The sequence below is a fragment of the Corythoichthys intestinalis genome, chromosome 10 (assembly GCF_030265065.1).
Source record: "Corythoichthys intestinalis isolate RoL2023-P3 chromosome 10, ASM3026506v1, whole genome shotgun sequence".
Classification (NCBI taxonomy): domain Eukaryota; kingdom Metazoa; phylum Chordata; class Actinopteri; order Syngnathiformes; family Syngnathidae; genus Corythoichthys; species Corythoichthys intestinalis.
The window spans coordinates 11,792,398-11,806,108 of record NC_080404.1 but is presented as its reverse complement, the minus strand read 5'-3'; the positions used below and the strand labels follow the sequence as shown (position 1 = coordinate 11,806,108).

The 13,711-nt window shown below is 39.3% G+C and overlaps 1 protein-coding gene across 1 annotated transcript in view; it reads left to right on the top strand.

Annotated features, from left to right (window-relative positions):
* Positions 1 to 5,175: 5,175 nt before the first annotated feature.
* Positions 5,176 to 13,711, top strand: part of lmbrd1 (LMBR1 domain containing 1) — a 123,322-nt gene continuing 114,786 nt past the window's right edge. The window contains exons 1-2 of the mRNA XM_057847558.1: positions 5,176 to 5,292; positions 13,136 to 13,312. Coding sequence (XP_057703541.1) covers positions 5,227 to 5,292; positions 13,136 to 13,312 — 243 coding nt within the window. The 5' untranslated portion in view covers positions 5,176 to 5,226. The remainder of the gene's footprint in view (positions 5,293 to 13,135; positions 13,313 to 13,711) is intronic.

The window sequence follows — 13,711 nt, the reverse complement described above, 5'->3', positions numbered from 1 at the left end:
ATCTGTTCGAGTCCATTTCATTCATTTTTGTTGTTTTTTTGCTTTACAAATTTTATAGACAACATTTTAACAACTAGGTCTTTATTTTAAAGGGGAAGTACATAGCATATAACAATTTGGCAAAGCGCAGATGACAAGAAAATGAGTCTTTTAATCTGGCATTTCGCCCCGCCTGTCATTATAGCACTCGAGCACCTCCATCTTGGTGATGACGTCGGCAGAGAAACGATTTCAGCTGATTTAGAATTTAACCCAATGGGGAAGATTCAGAATGGGGAAATTGCGACAGGGAGCAGCAAAATGTCATCATATTTTTTTATGTCTCTACTCCTACATTTTTACTGGATATTCTTTTTATCTAAATATTTTTCCCCAATTGCTAAATAAATTGTATGGTCATGTCAAAATACAGTCTTGTGCTAAATGGAATATGAAATATTAGAAATGCAGTTATTCAGTACGACAGGGCTAAATTACTGCATAATGGTCAAAACTGCCGACTTCCCAAACCTCCCGAATGGTATATTATGCCACCGGAGTTAGAAAGGCTTTTGTCATTTCTCTGCTTTCGGAGACAGAGGAAAGATCGTATCAATGCGACATTCTAACCTGAACCGAAACCCCCGGTGACGAGCAAGTTTCGGCTCGTTGTTCTGCTGCGGAGACGAGAGCGCAGGGCTTCCCGGGCCCAAGCCGAGGATAGCGCTCTATAAGCGGGCATGCGAAGAGTGCCGATAGGGTTTGAAGTATTTCACATAACATAAAACACGTAGCTTACTCACGTCTTCATCGATCCAATGGTCTCTAGATTGTCGGACTTGTTTTGCCCATTCTTCGCGGTAAACAGGATCTTTTGGAAATCCAAAAAGCCTCACACCACTCATACTGGTGTAGCAACAAAAGCCTGCAGCACATTGGGCTGGCGTGACACAATAAATAAACAAATTAATCTGCAAAATCAGCTGAATCCGCAGTCCTTCTGCATACTATAGTAATGGCTGTGTTGTGATTAGTCTGCTGACGCCACATTCACCTTCTTCCTCAAGCCGAGACTGTAGCCAGAAGTCTCTCATTTTCATAGTGCGGGTTTAAAAAAATTGAATAAATATGCTTCCACACACATCCAACCGGTCCATTTCATTCAGGAGCATAAAATACCGCATGTAAAATGAAATAAACATCCATTTTTGTGTGTCACAGGCACTTTAAACAGTGCGCCTAATAATCCGATGTGCTTAATATATGGATTAATATTGGTTAACAATGAAATGACATTGTCTTTAGCGCAGGTCCATCTAGTTGATGCATAACGCAACCCCAGCTACTACTCCTACAGCTACTACTATTACTAGTGTGTACTAGTACTACTGTGCGTTATAATTTGGGGCACCCTATATACGTATGAAAACCGTTTTAAAATAGGCAATTTTTTTTTTTTCTGTCTCTTTACATAATGTGGGGGGCCTGTTGACCAGGGAAAGAAGGGGAGGAGGGTGGTGAAGTCTATAAGCTAAGTGATTAGGAGGGATTGAGTGTACACAAATCAGCTCTGTGATCTAGAACCCAGTAATCGTGTGAATCCCTCGTGAGTGTAAACCCGTTGGCAATCGACCCTACGCCGCCCCACCACTAGTCCTGGCAAGGGACCCTCCACCCGAGCGCGCTCAATCACATCTAGCCGTACGCGAGCCCCACTAAACATGCGACAGCCACGCAGACGAGCGGAGACACCGCGCAGGCGTCAACCCAGGGCCACGGACCCCATCCAGCTGGCCCGGGGAGGTAGGGCGGGTTGGGGTGGTGGACGCAGCACAGCCCATCCCTCCTCCTGCAGCCCAGCAGAGGAGCCATCGTCACCCCCCCCCGGGATCCAGGGTGGTCCCCTGGGCCACCCGCGCTCCCATCAACCGGCCCTCAGGGATGTGAAGAGGGGACGCACCTGAAAGTGCTGAAATAACATTTTAATTTTAGTTTTTGCCTTACCTTTAAACAACGCTGAGATTACCTTGTATGAGAGGGATGTGATGAGAAAGTAAGGCTTCACAGTAGTGAGACATGCACTGGGCCGTACTTTAACCTCTTAATAAATTCACATTTTTCTCTCTTATAGAGGTTAGCATCACAAGACCTAAAAAGACAGAAACTGACAATCAACACACTAGACCAATAGCTAATGAATAATTTCATACGCACAAAACAACAAAATGCAGCGTCATATAAAATGAATTTGAATCCCACAGTGACCCCAAGGCTGCTCTCGTACGAATGTATAAAAGTCCGTGTGGGCATCTGTACTTTAATACATTTGTACTACGTTTGCTGCCATTACTTAAGCAAACAATGTGTTTATAGAAAAGAACAGATATAGTGTTTGCTTTCAATACAAAAACACTGCATTCAGGGTTTAAATCAGACAAAGTGTTTTTGTTGAAACGCACCTGTCTTCATAATGTGTTACTAATCCCTGAGCACACAACCATTGATGTGAATTTGCTGGGATGAGAGGGGGCATGCACGTATAGACATTGAATACAAAAAAGAAGCAATAACGCATCGATTTAGCCGGCAGCTTCACTTTATTGAAGTCCACATGCAATATAACCACATAATTGAACTGAAAGAAAGGACTATCAGCAAAAACGCTTTGACAAATGCATTTTTGTTGAGGGAAAAAAACAAAACAAATATCATCTGGTTTTAAACTGATGTTGAACATGAGGTAGAATGGTGGACTAGGAATAAATGGTACATTCCAAACCAGCACACCTGTCATATCTTTCTGTTTGTTCATCCACCAGTCCATCCATCCTGTTTTTGTTTGAAGGGATACACCAACCTTAACCGCATTACATAATTAGAATTGAAATAAACACGATTTATCAAGTGCACCTCAATGATGGAAAAACATGCAAAGGAAATTATACTTCCCTTGTGTGATGGAGTAGGTGGTGCTCTATAAACAAGTTATTAATGTGCTAGTAGTGTTAACTGATATGAGAGGGTTTCTGCAAGTGTAATATAAGTCATGTTTTCAGCTGGGCTTGGGTTGACACCCGAACAGTAATACACGTAACTATTTATTTAACTACTTATTTATTTAGATCTAACGTGTTGTCCAAGATGCACTGATTAGATTAATAATATTGCTATGACAGAGCTTTTGTATTGGTGTATAATATTTACTCAGGGTCGGACGCTTGCATTTGAAATTTGAAGATGACACACTATCTTGGACTACTTCCTTTTACAATGGATGGACGGACGGACGTTTAGAGGGAGGGAGAGAGAGAGAGAGAGAGAGAGAGAGAGAGAGAGAGAGAGCTGGATGATGGATGGATGGATGGATGGATGGATGGATGGATGGATGGATGGATGGATGGATGGATGGATGGATGGATGGATAGGTGGGTAGGGAAAGGAATTAAATGGTTTTGTAGCAGGTTTTAAAATGTATCGTGTGCTTGTCAGATGTGTAAAAGGAGCTCTTTCCAAGTGTAGTGTAATCTGCACACATTAGACACTAATACATTTCACGAAATGGATCATAGGGACATCTGTTGCGGTGCCTCCTCTTTGTCTGGGCTGGCGGTTGCGTGCTCGGGGCTACGGTCCTGCACCGCCCCGCAGCAGCCTCTCTGTGTTCTCCTACTTCTGCCTTTCACTCTCTTTTCTACCCGGGCATTCTCCTGAGGCTCCGGTGTGGATCGCAGGCTGGGTGCTGGTGGGGCGACGGGGTGTCGCCCCCTCCAGCTGGTGATCCTTTCCTGCCCTGAGCCTAATGGGCCATGGTGGAGGTCCGGGCAGGCGGATGGTGGTGGGGGCGGTGGCGCGTCCACTCATGCCTTCCTAGAGGGCCAGCTAATGGGGTCGTGGATTGTGTGGTGGACTGCCCTGAGTCCCGGGGACTGCTGAGGGTCCCGGGTGGATGGCGGTGTCCCCTTTGCCGGAGCTGCAGGAGAAGGGATTGGCTGTGTTCCCCCCTCCCCATGATTGGCTGGGGCGGCCCCCGTGCAGCATTTCCACTTTCTACAGGACTATCTCACGTCTGAATAAGTTCACGAATGACTGGGCGCAATTAGACACACTCAGGTAGAGAGATTGTCAGTGCCAGGATTAGCGATCAGGTATCATTAAATAGGAAGTCAACAAGTGGCGGTGGTGGAAGTGGCGTGGCTCAGTGGTAGAGTAGTTGTCCCCCAAACCCAGAGGTTGTGGGTTCAATTCTCCGCCCTGATGAACACGCCTAAGTGTCCTTGAGCAAGATACTGAACCCCACGTTGCTCCTGGTGCTGTGTCACCAGTAGGTGGATGGTGAGATAGTGTAAAGCGCCTTGAAAGGTGGAAAAGCGCTATATAAGTGTAACACCATTTACCATTTACCATATCCACACTTACAGGTGATTTACATAAATATGAGTTTCCCAACTCAGATTGGTGAATTCTGTACGTTCCACCCGCATAATCAAATCTCCTTTTGGCATACCTTACTTCAGTTATTTTAATTAATTTCTGCTTAATTTCAGTGAATTCATATGTCTTAAGAATGAGTACTACTATATTTGTAACGTCCAAATTATTATTCTAGCTCATGAGAGGAAGTTTGCCAGTGCAGTATTTGTGACGCCATCTTTTTTGACATCATCCATGATGATGTCCGTGATTGCAAATAGTCTTTTTTTTCTTTTATTTACAGTTTGCTTGAGATTTTTTTGGCCCCTATAACTTGAATTTAATAGACATCATTTGTTACTATTCTCACCCCAGTGATAATAATTTTGAATATTAAATTAATTTTAAAATTCTTTATGCAAAGTTTTTTATTCATATTATTTTTATTCACTGAAATGAATTAAACTAATTAGCAATTAAAATGTTTAGCGATAAACTGATGAGAAGATATGCTTCTTTCCATGAAGCCTCTGGTTTAAAAAAAAAAAAAAAAGGCCATTATAATCTTACATTATATACCTTGTATATGATCTTTGATTGCTGTCTTTTTATCTTTCTGTATTGTGTTGTAACTAATATTGACCATATATGTATGTATCTGTCAATGACTTGTTTGGGGGGGGGGGATTATTTTTTCATTCGGTATGTACTGTATTAGAAATTCATGCTCCAAAACAACGAAGAATTGCCAAGCATAAAAAACAAAACAAAACAAAACGTCATCCTACGTGATGACGTCTTTCAACCCACGTGGTTTTGTTATTACAGGAAGTGAAGATGGCCGCCCAGTCTTTTCTCACCGAGTCAGCTCTCGGTTGGTCTATTTTCACATTCATACTTTTGGTAAGTACTTCTGACATAGTCTTGTCACACCTTCATTTTCATAGTAAAATAAATATTGCTTATGGTTCTTCAGTGACCGTTTAATTTGCTTTGTTAACGTGTTCTACTGTTAACATGGCTATCGCACTGGGACAGCTCTCCTTCTTTCTCTAGGATTTGATTAAATCAACATTCGTATTTACACACCGATCATTGACTTAATTTTAAAGGCAACACACATCTACTAAGAGTACATTTATGTTTAAATAGGTTTGGAAAGGGGACAATTTTGTCATACGTTGTTCACTACAGAATATAGCCATATTTTGTTGATTGCGCAGTTAAAAATGATATCATCATGTAGATACTTTGAAGGGAGGCTATATGTAAATTTCGTGCGTGCATCATGCGATAATTTAGTTACTCATCTGTCGACGATCTGAACTGATTATTGCTTCATGGAAGGCCTTGAAAGTAGCTTAGTAAGCTAAGTGCATTATAAGATGTGACAAGTGGCTTAAACAGTAGACTGTCTGGCAGCCATTTAGGTTTCTATGCTTCTAGATGCTCCCGTTTTCAACATGATAATAGATTGATCTGACTTGGATGCCAAACCAGCTTCATCACCTGAAAATAAATAAATAAATTAAACATGCAGATGGGGCCTAAAGGCTGCTTGTCTTTTAATTGATCCTGTCCACGAGTGGCAGTCCTTTATCTGCAGGGAAGCAAGTTCAGCAGTGTCCTCGCTTCCTACCACACAGTGCCTTGAATATAACCTTGTCATTTGGGAGTTGCTCCATCCTAATACTCTCGTTCAATTTTGTAGATGATACTGGTGCAAGATAATTATTGGTCCGATAATTATCGGTCCGATAATAGGAATTAAGACGTCATCCCAATAAATCCAATAATATTATTAATAATATGTAATATGATTATATGTACTAAGGGTGTAACGGTACATGTATTTGTATTGAACTGGTTCTGTACGTGGTGCTCGGTTCGTAATGGAGGCGTACCGAACGGGTATCTGACGTAATTTAACCCTTAGTTTTCGAGGCTGTGTGTTGATCGGGTTACAGTTTCTTTGTGTAGATTATATTTACTCCGTCTTTTCAACTTTAATGAGGACCAACACGGTAGGACAGTATAACCCAGAAACGTCAACGGCGCGACAACGTGGCCGCCGTGAGAAAGCAGTGAAACGCGGGCGTTAAAGTCAATCAGCCAATGCACACCAGTCGCGTGTTAGACGCGTCCCAGAAGCGGCTCAACACGACGCGCACGAAAAGAACGGCAGAGTTTATTATGTGACGCGAGACACGACCCTCCTGCGTCAATACTACTACCAGTAGCTAGGATCGGGCAGACCGGAAGTCACTCGTGTAAAAATACGGTGGATCCGGTCAATTTTCAAACTAATATGCAATCGTAACCCACTTTTTGAGTCCATCAGATCTCTTGAGTGGTAGATCGGGGCACAGTTGGCTTGTCTTTGTTGATTTACTGCTGTCTTCTCTGCTACAATAATAACCAACACGGCCCCGTGTTCAATACAAAACCCTCCTACTACAACAAAACAAGTAGGAACTAATATTCACATATGAACTAAAGTTATACAACATAAAATATACAATATAAATGAATACTACATCACATTTGTAAAATATAAACACATAATAAAATAAATAATAGCCCATTTAAATAAAATAAATTGAAATAAGCTAAAACACCTGTAATTAAATAATAAGAATAATAAACAGATCCTGCTTACACAATTACATTTATTAATTTCTGTGTGGCGCCTTAACTTGAGAAAATCCACCAATTAAGCTTTTGAAAACCGTTCATAAGAAAAAAAATGATTCATTGAGACATTTCATTTGTAAAATACATGTTAAAATCTTTGTCATTGGGATTGCTTTTCTCTTTAGCACAGGACTTCTTTTTTTGTCTTTCAGAAAGAAAGCTGACCAATACGCGGGGTCTGAAAGGCAAATTGTTGTTGGATTATCTTTAAATACCTGCTACTTTTTGAGCAGAATTTTAGCTTTATATAGGGTAATGTTCCTATTGTTGAAAGCACAAAGGTGTGTAATAAACAACTAGCCCATATATATTTTGCATTTTGTTTTCTTACTGTACCGAAAATGAGCTGAACCGTGACCTCAAAACCGAGGTACGTACCGAACCGAGATTTTTGGTTACCGTTACACCCCTAATATGTACTGTAATGTTTTGGGCATGGTGTCAGTGGATTGGGATGTGTGTGTTTGTAAATCAAGCGCTCCCTTTCTGTGACGTCACGCTCAAGTGTGCCGCACGGCTGGCGAGAAACACTTCTAATAAGCCACTTAAAAGATGACAGTCGCTTCGATGGTGTTTTAAAAGAGTACGAGGACGCGCGATGGTGTTTTAAAAGAGTACGAGGACGCGCGAGCTGCGAATGAAGCAGCCCATCTAATTCCAAAGCCAATTCCAAAGCCAAATAATAAGCCGGGGTTGTACCTTAATGAGGCCTGTGAAAAGTTTCACAAAGATAATCACTGAAATGATGGCGCTAGACAACCAACACTTTTCCCTCATCGAAGACGTAGGATTCAGGCGGCTACTTCGTCATTTGGAGCCAGGTTCATCATTCCAAACCGCCGCCACTTTTCAGATGAATGTTTATCGGCAAAGTATGATGAGATTGCCACACGCTTACATACTTCGATCGGCAACCATGCACGGCACGTAAGTTTTCACCCCGGACATACAGTATAGACGTGCAATGTTAGTCCTGTCAGCATGCTTGGTGGGATTTCGTACTATGCAGTGAAGAAACCTCATACTTTATTGAAAATGGGTTCACTCACTGCCGTTTATATTGGTTCTAAGGCAAGCCATTAATCCTTTTGCTTCTACCATATTTTTGTTATGAGGAATGAGTGATTAACCTTACTATATAATGTTTGCATTTTACAGTGATAGTTATAAGTTAGTAAGTTATTGAGAGGCCTTTTGGTTATTGATAGGCTTGCTGCCCTAACCTGTCTTTAAATCTTGCATAAATTCTGTGATTCTGACGAGAAAAAGAAAAATCTTTTTCAGAATTCTGCTTCTATCATACTGAATGTTTTCCAGTAAACCTCAGTGCTACCAGAAATGATTCAGCACAATGTAGTGCTGAACTAGGGTGGCCAACTCTGAAAAAAATAAAGGGTCACCTCATTGGTAGAGCTGGCCGCCCTTATAACATCACCCTGTAATTAGTTTTTTTAATGTGAAAATGGATTTTTTTTTAGAAAAAAAAATATATAATATTGTAATAATTTTGCTCAAAACTGAATTAATTAGGTACTTATTTGAGTTATACCGTATAAACACTTGGACAAACAATATTATCAGCAATTTTTCAATACAAATTAATCTAGCAATAACTCTGGCCTGCTAAATTTTAAATTGAATGATTAAATGCTTAAGGTAATGAGCCTTAATGTGTGTGTGTGTGTGTGTGTTTGGCAGTTTTTTTTTTGTAGTACTTTTTTTTTTTTTTTTTTTAAGTGCAAAAAAAAAACCCTCAGGTAAAGTATTTTTTTTTAAAATTCATTTATTTTATTTTACAACTTAGGGGAGTTCAAAGTCCCCTCAACAGTAACATTTTCACAAATGAATGATCACTCCAAATATCATGAATTTGACAGAACACAAAAATATAATACAATTAGTGAAAATGGAGTGCACAGAGCAGAGGGTCAGCTGAAAAAATGTTAATCAAGAAAAAAAATGCGACCGCTATTTTATTAACTTCAATGGATGAAAGGTAATCTAGAAAAAAAATTGTAATTATAATAATTTTGAAAAGTAAGTGAATTTAAAAAAGTTTGCTGGAACTTTCTGTCCGAGACGCCATCACACCTCATGCGCGCAGCCATATTTGCTTCTTCCTGGACACCAGGGGATGGAGTCGTGACGCAGTGCTGTGACTCTGTCGTTCATTAAGATGCTTCCAGTTGGATTCTGAGCTATCATTGTGGAATGCAAAATGATTTTAGAAAAACATGCAAATAAAACAAGGATAAGCACTACTTTTGAATTTGAGAACCTTTTGAGCCAGGACATTCTTTTGATCGTGGAAAATCTGACAATAACAATAATTTGGCCTATATCACTCAACAGCAACTGGTGCACCCTGAGCTAATCTTCGCCTTTTTCACAACTATACTGAAAACCAAATGCCCGGTCTTCACACACATTTTGGAATAGCATAAGGAGATATAGGCTATTCCCAGTCGGCCTGCTTACTATGTAGTTTGAACATCGGCATCGCAATGTGTGCATGCACGATAGTCCCATCGCAGGGCATCCGATTAGTTTTTATATGAATACAGTGTGGTCATCTTTAGTCAACCAAAGTCTTCCCAAACACAGCTATTCAAGTCATCTGTTGAAAATTAGTCTAGTTTTAGGGCGTATTCACAACTGCCGTGTTTGGTCCGGAACAAGTAAAAAAAGTTCGTGGTGCGCACCTTTTGGGCTGGTGTATTTTGTTCAGGATTAAGTATAATAATTTATTGCCTAAAATAATGCTGTTATGCTTATTTTCCGCTAGTTATTTTTCTTCAAGAAATCTGAGTGAAATATACTTGAAGCGCTGGCAGATAATTTCACTTATTTCCAATAGATTTACACGGAAAACAAGGGCATTTAACTACTTTTAAGGAGGTGTGTTTTTGCAGTGATGTAATGTTATGTGTTAGGAATGGCATACTTTTAAAGGCATTTTTGTACAACTTAGGTAATTTCTCTGTACGTAATTGTTGCCAAAAGTTTACCATTACACAATGTCAGACAATCTGTCTTGATTTATATGTTGGAATTTACTACTTGTTCACATTTGATGTTGTAAAAAAGAGCAATAAATTATATTTTTGCACAGTAATATTTTCTCTTTTGTATACTTTAAACCTTTACATAAATCTTTTAATAAAATTATCAGCTTGACATTATAGGTTATCGGTTGGAACGAGGAGGAAATTAACGGTTATCGGTATCGGTCGAAAAATGTATTATCGTGCATCACTAGTGAAAACAAACCGCATCAAAAAAGCCCGGACCGAATGTTTTCAGAAACCAAAGAAAGCGAACTATGGACTTTCCTGGTGTTAATACGCCCTTAATATCACAATATATCGCAAATCCCCCAAGTCGCAATGTCAGTTTTTTCCAATATCGTTCAGCCCTAATTCCCTGTGTTTGTTATGTGCTACTAAGTGGTAGCATATAGATCTACCAAAACAAACTGAATATTCCTGTTAATCCAGGTCACTTTTTCTCTCGTCATCGGGCATTGAATTGAACATCCCAATGGCGTACCGCAAGCAACGCGTCACTTCCGCTCATTAATATTCATGACATTAGCTACTGTTGCTAAGTAGGGACAAGTCACCGTTTGTCCCTAATAGGAAATGAATGGAAATCGTGTACGAAGGAGATGTTTACAGAGCTAAACCTACCAATTCTCTCTGAAAATGATGTACCTGGTGCCAAATTCATTGGCAAAGATGTGGAATAACATTAAAATGTTCAGTTAAAGAGATGGCTTGAGTGTCGAAGGCTGAAAAAGACGAAAAAAACGAGCCGACCTAAGCATAGCCTTAGCTTTTTTATCGACGCGACTGACAATGACGTTCTCCTGTTTCAACGAGCTATCCTTTACCATCAGCCCTGTCTTTCTTATATATCCTCTGGTTGTCCTATGTCTCTGACCGTTCTTGGGGGTAATTTAGTTAGCTTTGTGTAGCGATCGCAAATGCTACTCAGTGACAGCCAATGAACACTTTTAATTTTTTCATTGATAACAAATCTTAATTCTATAATTTATTTACACTTCCCCCTTACTAAAGTTTTTTTTTTTTTTTAATATACAGTATATATAACAGAAACGGTAACGGTGGCAGTCAGATACCATTGTAATTAGGGTTGTTCGATCGTGTTTTTTTGCTCCCGATCCGACCCCGATCATTCCCGATAATTTTTCCCGATCATATACATTTTGGCAATGCATTAAGACAAAAATGAATAAAACTCGGACGAATATATACATTCAACATACAGTAAATAAGTACTGTATTTGTTTATTATGACAATAAATCCTCAAGATGGCATTTACATTATTAACATTCTTTCTGTGAGAGGGATCCACGGATAGAAAGACTTGTGACTTTTTATATTGTGACTAAATATTGCCATCTAGTGTATTTGTTGAGCTTTCAGTAAATGATACTGTGGCCATCCCAAATGCATGATGGGAAGTGGAACCATGACTGTGCAATGTGCTACCAATTGCTATATCTTCTCTGTGTTGAGAAAAATAACCTAAAGTGTTAAGACAATGATCAATTGCCACCTTGCTTCCCCACATTGCTTCCCATATTTCTAATCATAGGGAGAGGGATTGCAAGGCTTTAGCCAAATAATTAAAGGCTCCAAAGGCTGCCAAAGTTCACTCTACTCATTTTACGCTGCCTTTTATCTCTCTATGTAGGTAAAATGGTGTCATTACAGATTGAGCGCGACAATGAGTGAGAGGGTCATGCAGCGCATGCATTAATTGCGTTAAATATTTTAACGTGACACATTTTAAAAAAAATTAATTGCCGCCGTTATCGGGATAAATTTGATAACCCTACCTTAAGCCTAAAATAAAGACTCTGGATGAGTGCAACATATTATGTCTGTGACGTTAAATACAATTAGAAAACGATTTAATTAAAAAAAATATACTGGACTGTCTCAGAAAATTAGAATACACAATATTCTAATTTTTTGAGACAGTCCTGTGTATATATACAGGACTGTCTCAGGAAATTAGAATACACAATATTCTAATTTCCTGAGACAGTCAGGAAATTAGAATATTGTGTATTCTAATTTCCTGAGACAGTCCTGTATATATACACAGGACTGTCTCAAAAAATTAGAATATTGTGTATTCTAATTTTCTGAGACAGTCCAGTATATATGTATTAAAAAAAGGCATGGCCGATATTTTTTTTGCCGATTCCGATACTTTGAAAATGACGTGATCGGACCCGATCGATCGGCATCCGATCGATCAGGACATCTCTAATTGTAATTCTTTTCAGGTCATTCATTGTCAGACAAAAACTGTACGGCACGACGTTACGCTAAAAAAATAAGTTAAAAATATAAAAATGGCTTACCTCTTTGTCCTCTGAAAGACCATGCCAACCCAACAAAATGTTTACTGCGTATAAAATGTGAATGGATTCACCGAGCTGGTGTTAAAGTCCGCACAACTTGATTCGGTCTTCACATTTTTTCCTTCCGAGTTTTTGTTTTCTGGAAACGTATGAAGAAAACATCCTTCATGTGTCGTAATGTCTAGAGTCGTTTCTACAAGTTCCAAAAAAGCAATGTGTGATCGCCATGTTCGTTTGTGAAAGATTACCGGAGAAAAGTAGCACAAATTACGTTGTTTCTATGCGAGGGCGGGTCTATAATGTCCCACTTCGGCTTTACTTCCGCTTTACGATGCGACGTCACGGTCTAAAAATAGCATGCGTGCGGTACGCTATTGCGATTGAGTCAATGCCTAGAGGACGTAGACAGTGTAATGGTTTTCTCATTCAGAAGCCAATGAATTGCATCACCTTTGTTGGTCACTTTATTATATGTGTCGTGGTCTTAAGTATATATGAATGGTTTCATGAGGATGGATAAGATCTGAAAAACAATTACTGCCTATCTTAAATGTTCAATATTTACTCTGGAGTTTAAACCCTAATTAAATGTAACAAATCACATGTATGTGGAGTGGTGTATGTATTATTGATATATATATATATTTTTTTAGGTCATTCTTGCTTTCTGTTGGGTCTACATCAGAAAATTTCAAAGTCGCCAGGAGAGTGAAGTTGTTTCCACCATCACAGCAATATGCGCTCTAGCTATCGCATTGATAACTTCAGCCCTTCTTCCTGTGGATATCTTCCTTGTCTCCTTCATGAAGTACCCAAATGGCACCTATAAGGTTTGTATCTGCTATCTCAGCTAATAGCCTCGTGAAACTCTATCAAAGAAATTGGATTTCCTTAGGCGGTTTTTAACTAGTTTGTAATTTTCTTTCAGAATTAAGCAGTATAGACTGTTTGTCTTGTCTAAAAGCCGAATACATTTCTTGGCTCATGAATTTTGTTAGACTTGTATGTGCTTGAAAACAGCTTCTGAAAATACATCTTTTTAAGAGCATTTGTTTTGTGTGGCTTTGGGAGCAACTCGTATTATCCAACTGCATTTACATTGCATCTTCAACACCAAGCTTTGTTTCATGTTTAAAATATTACGTTAAATTTAATTCAATTTAATGTTGATCAGGGAACATACAGTGAGGAGCAGAAGTATTTGCACCCCTTGTGATTTTGCAAGTTCA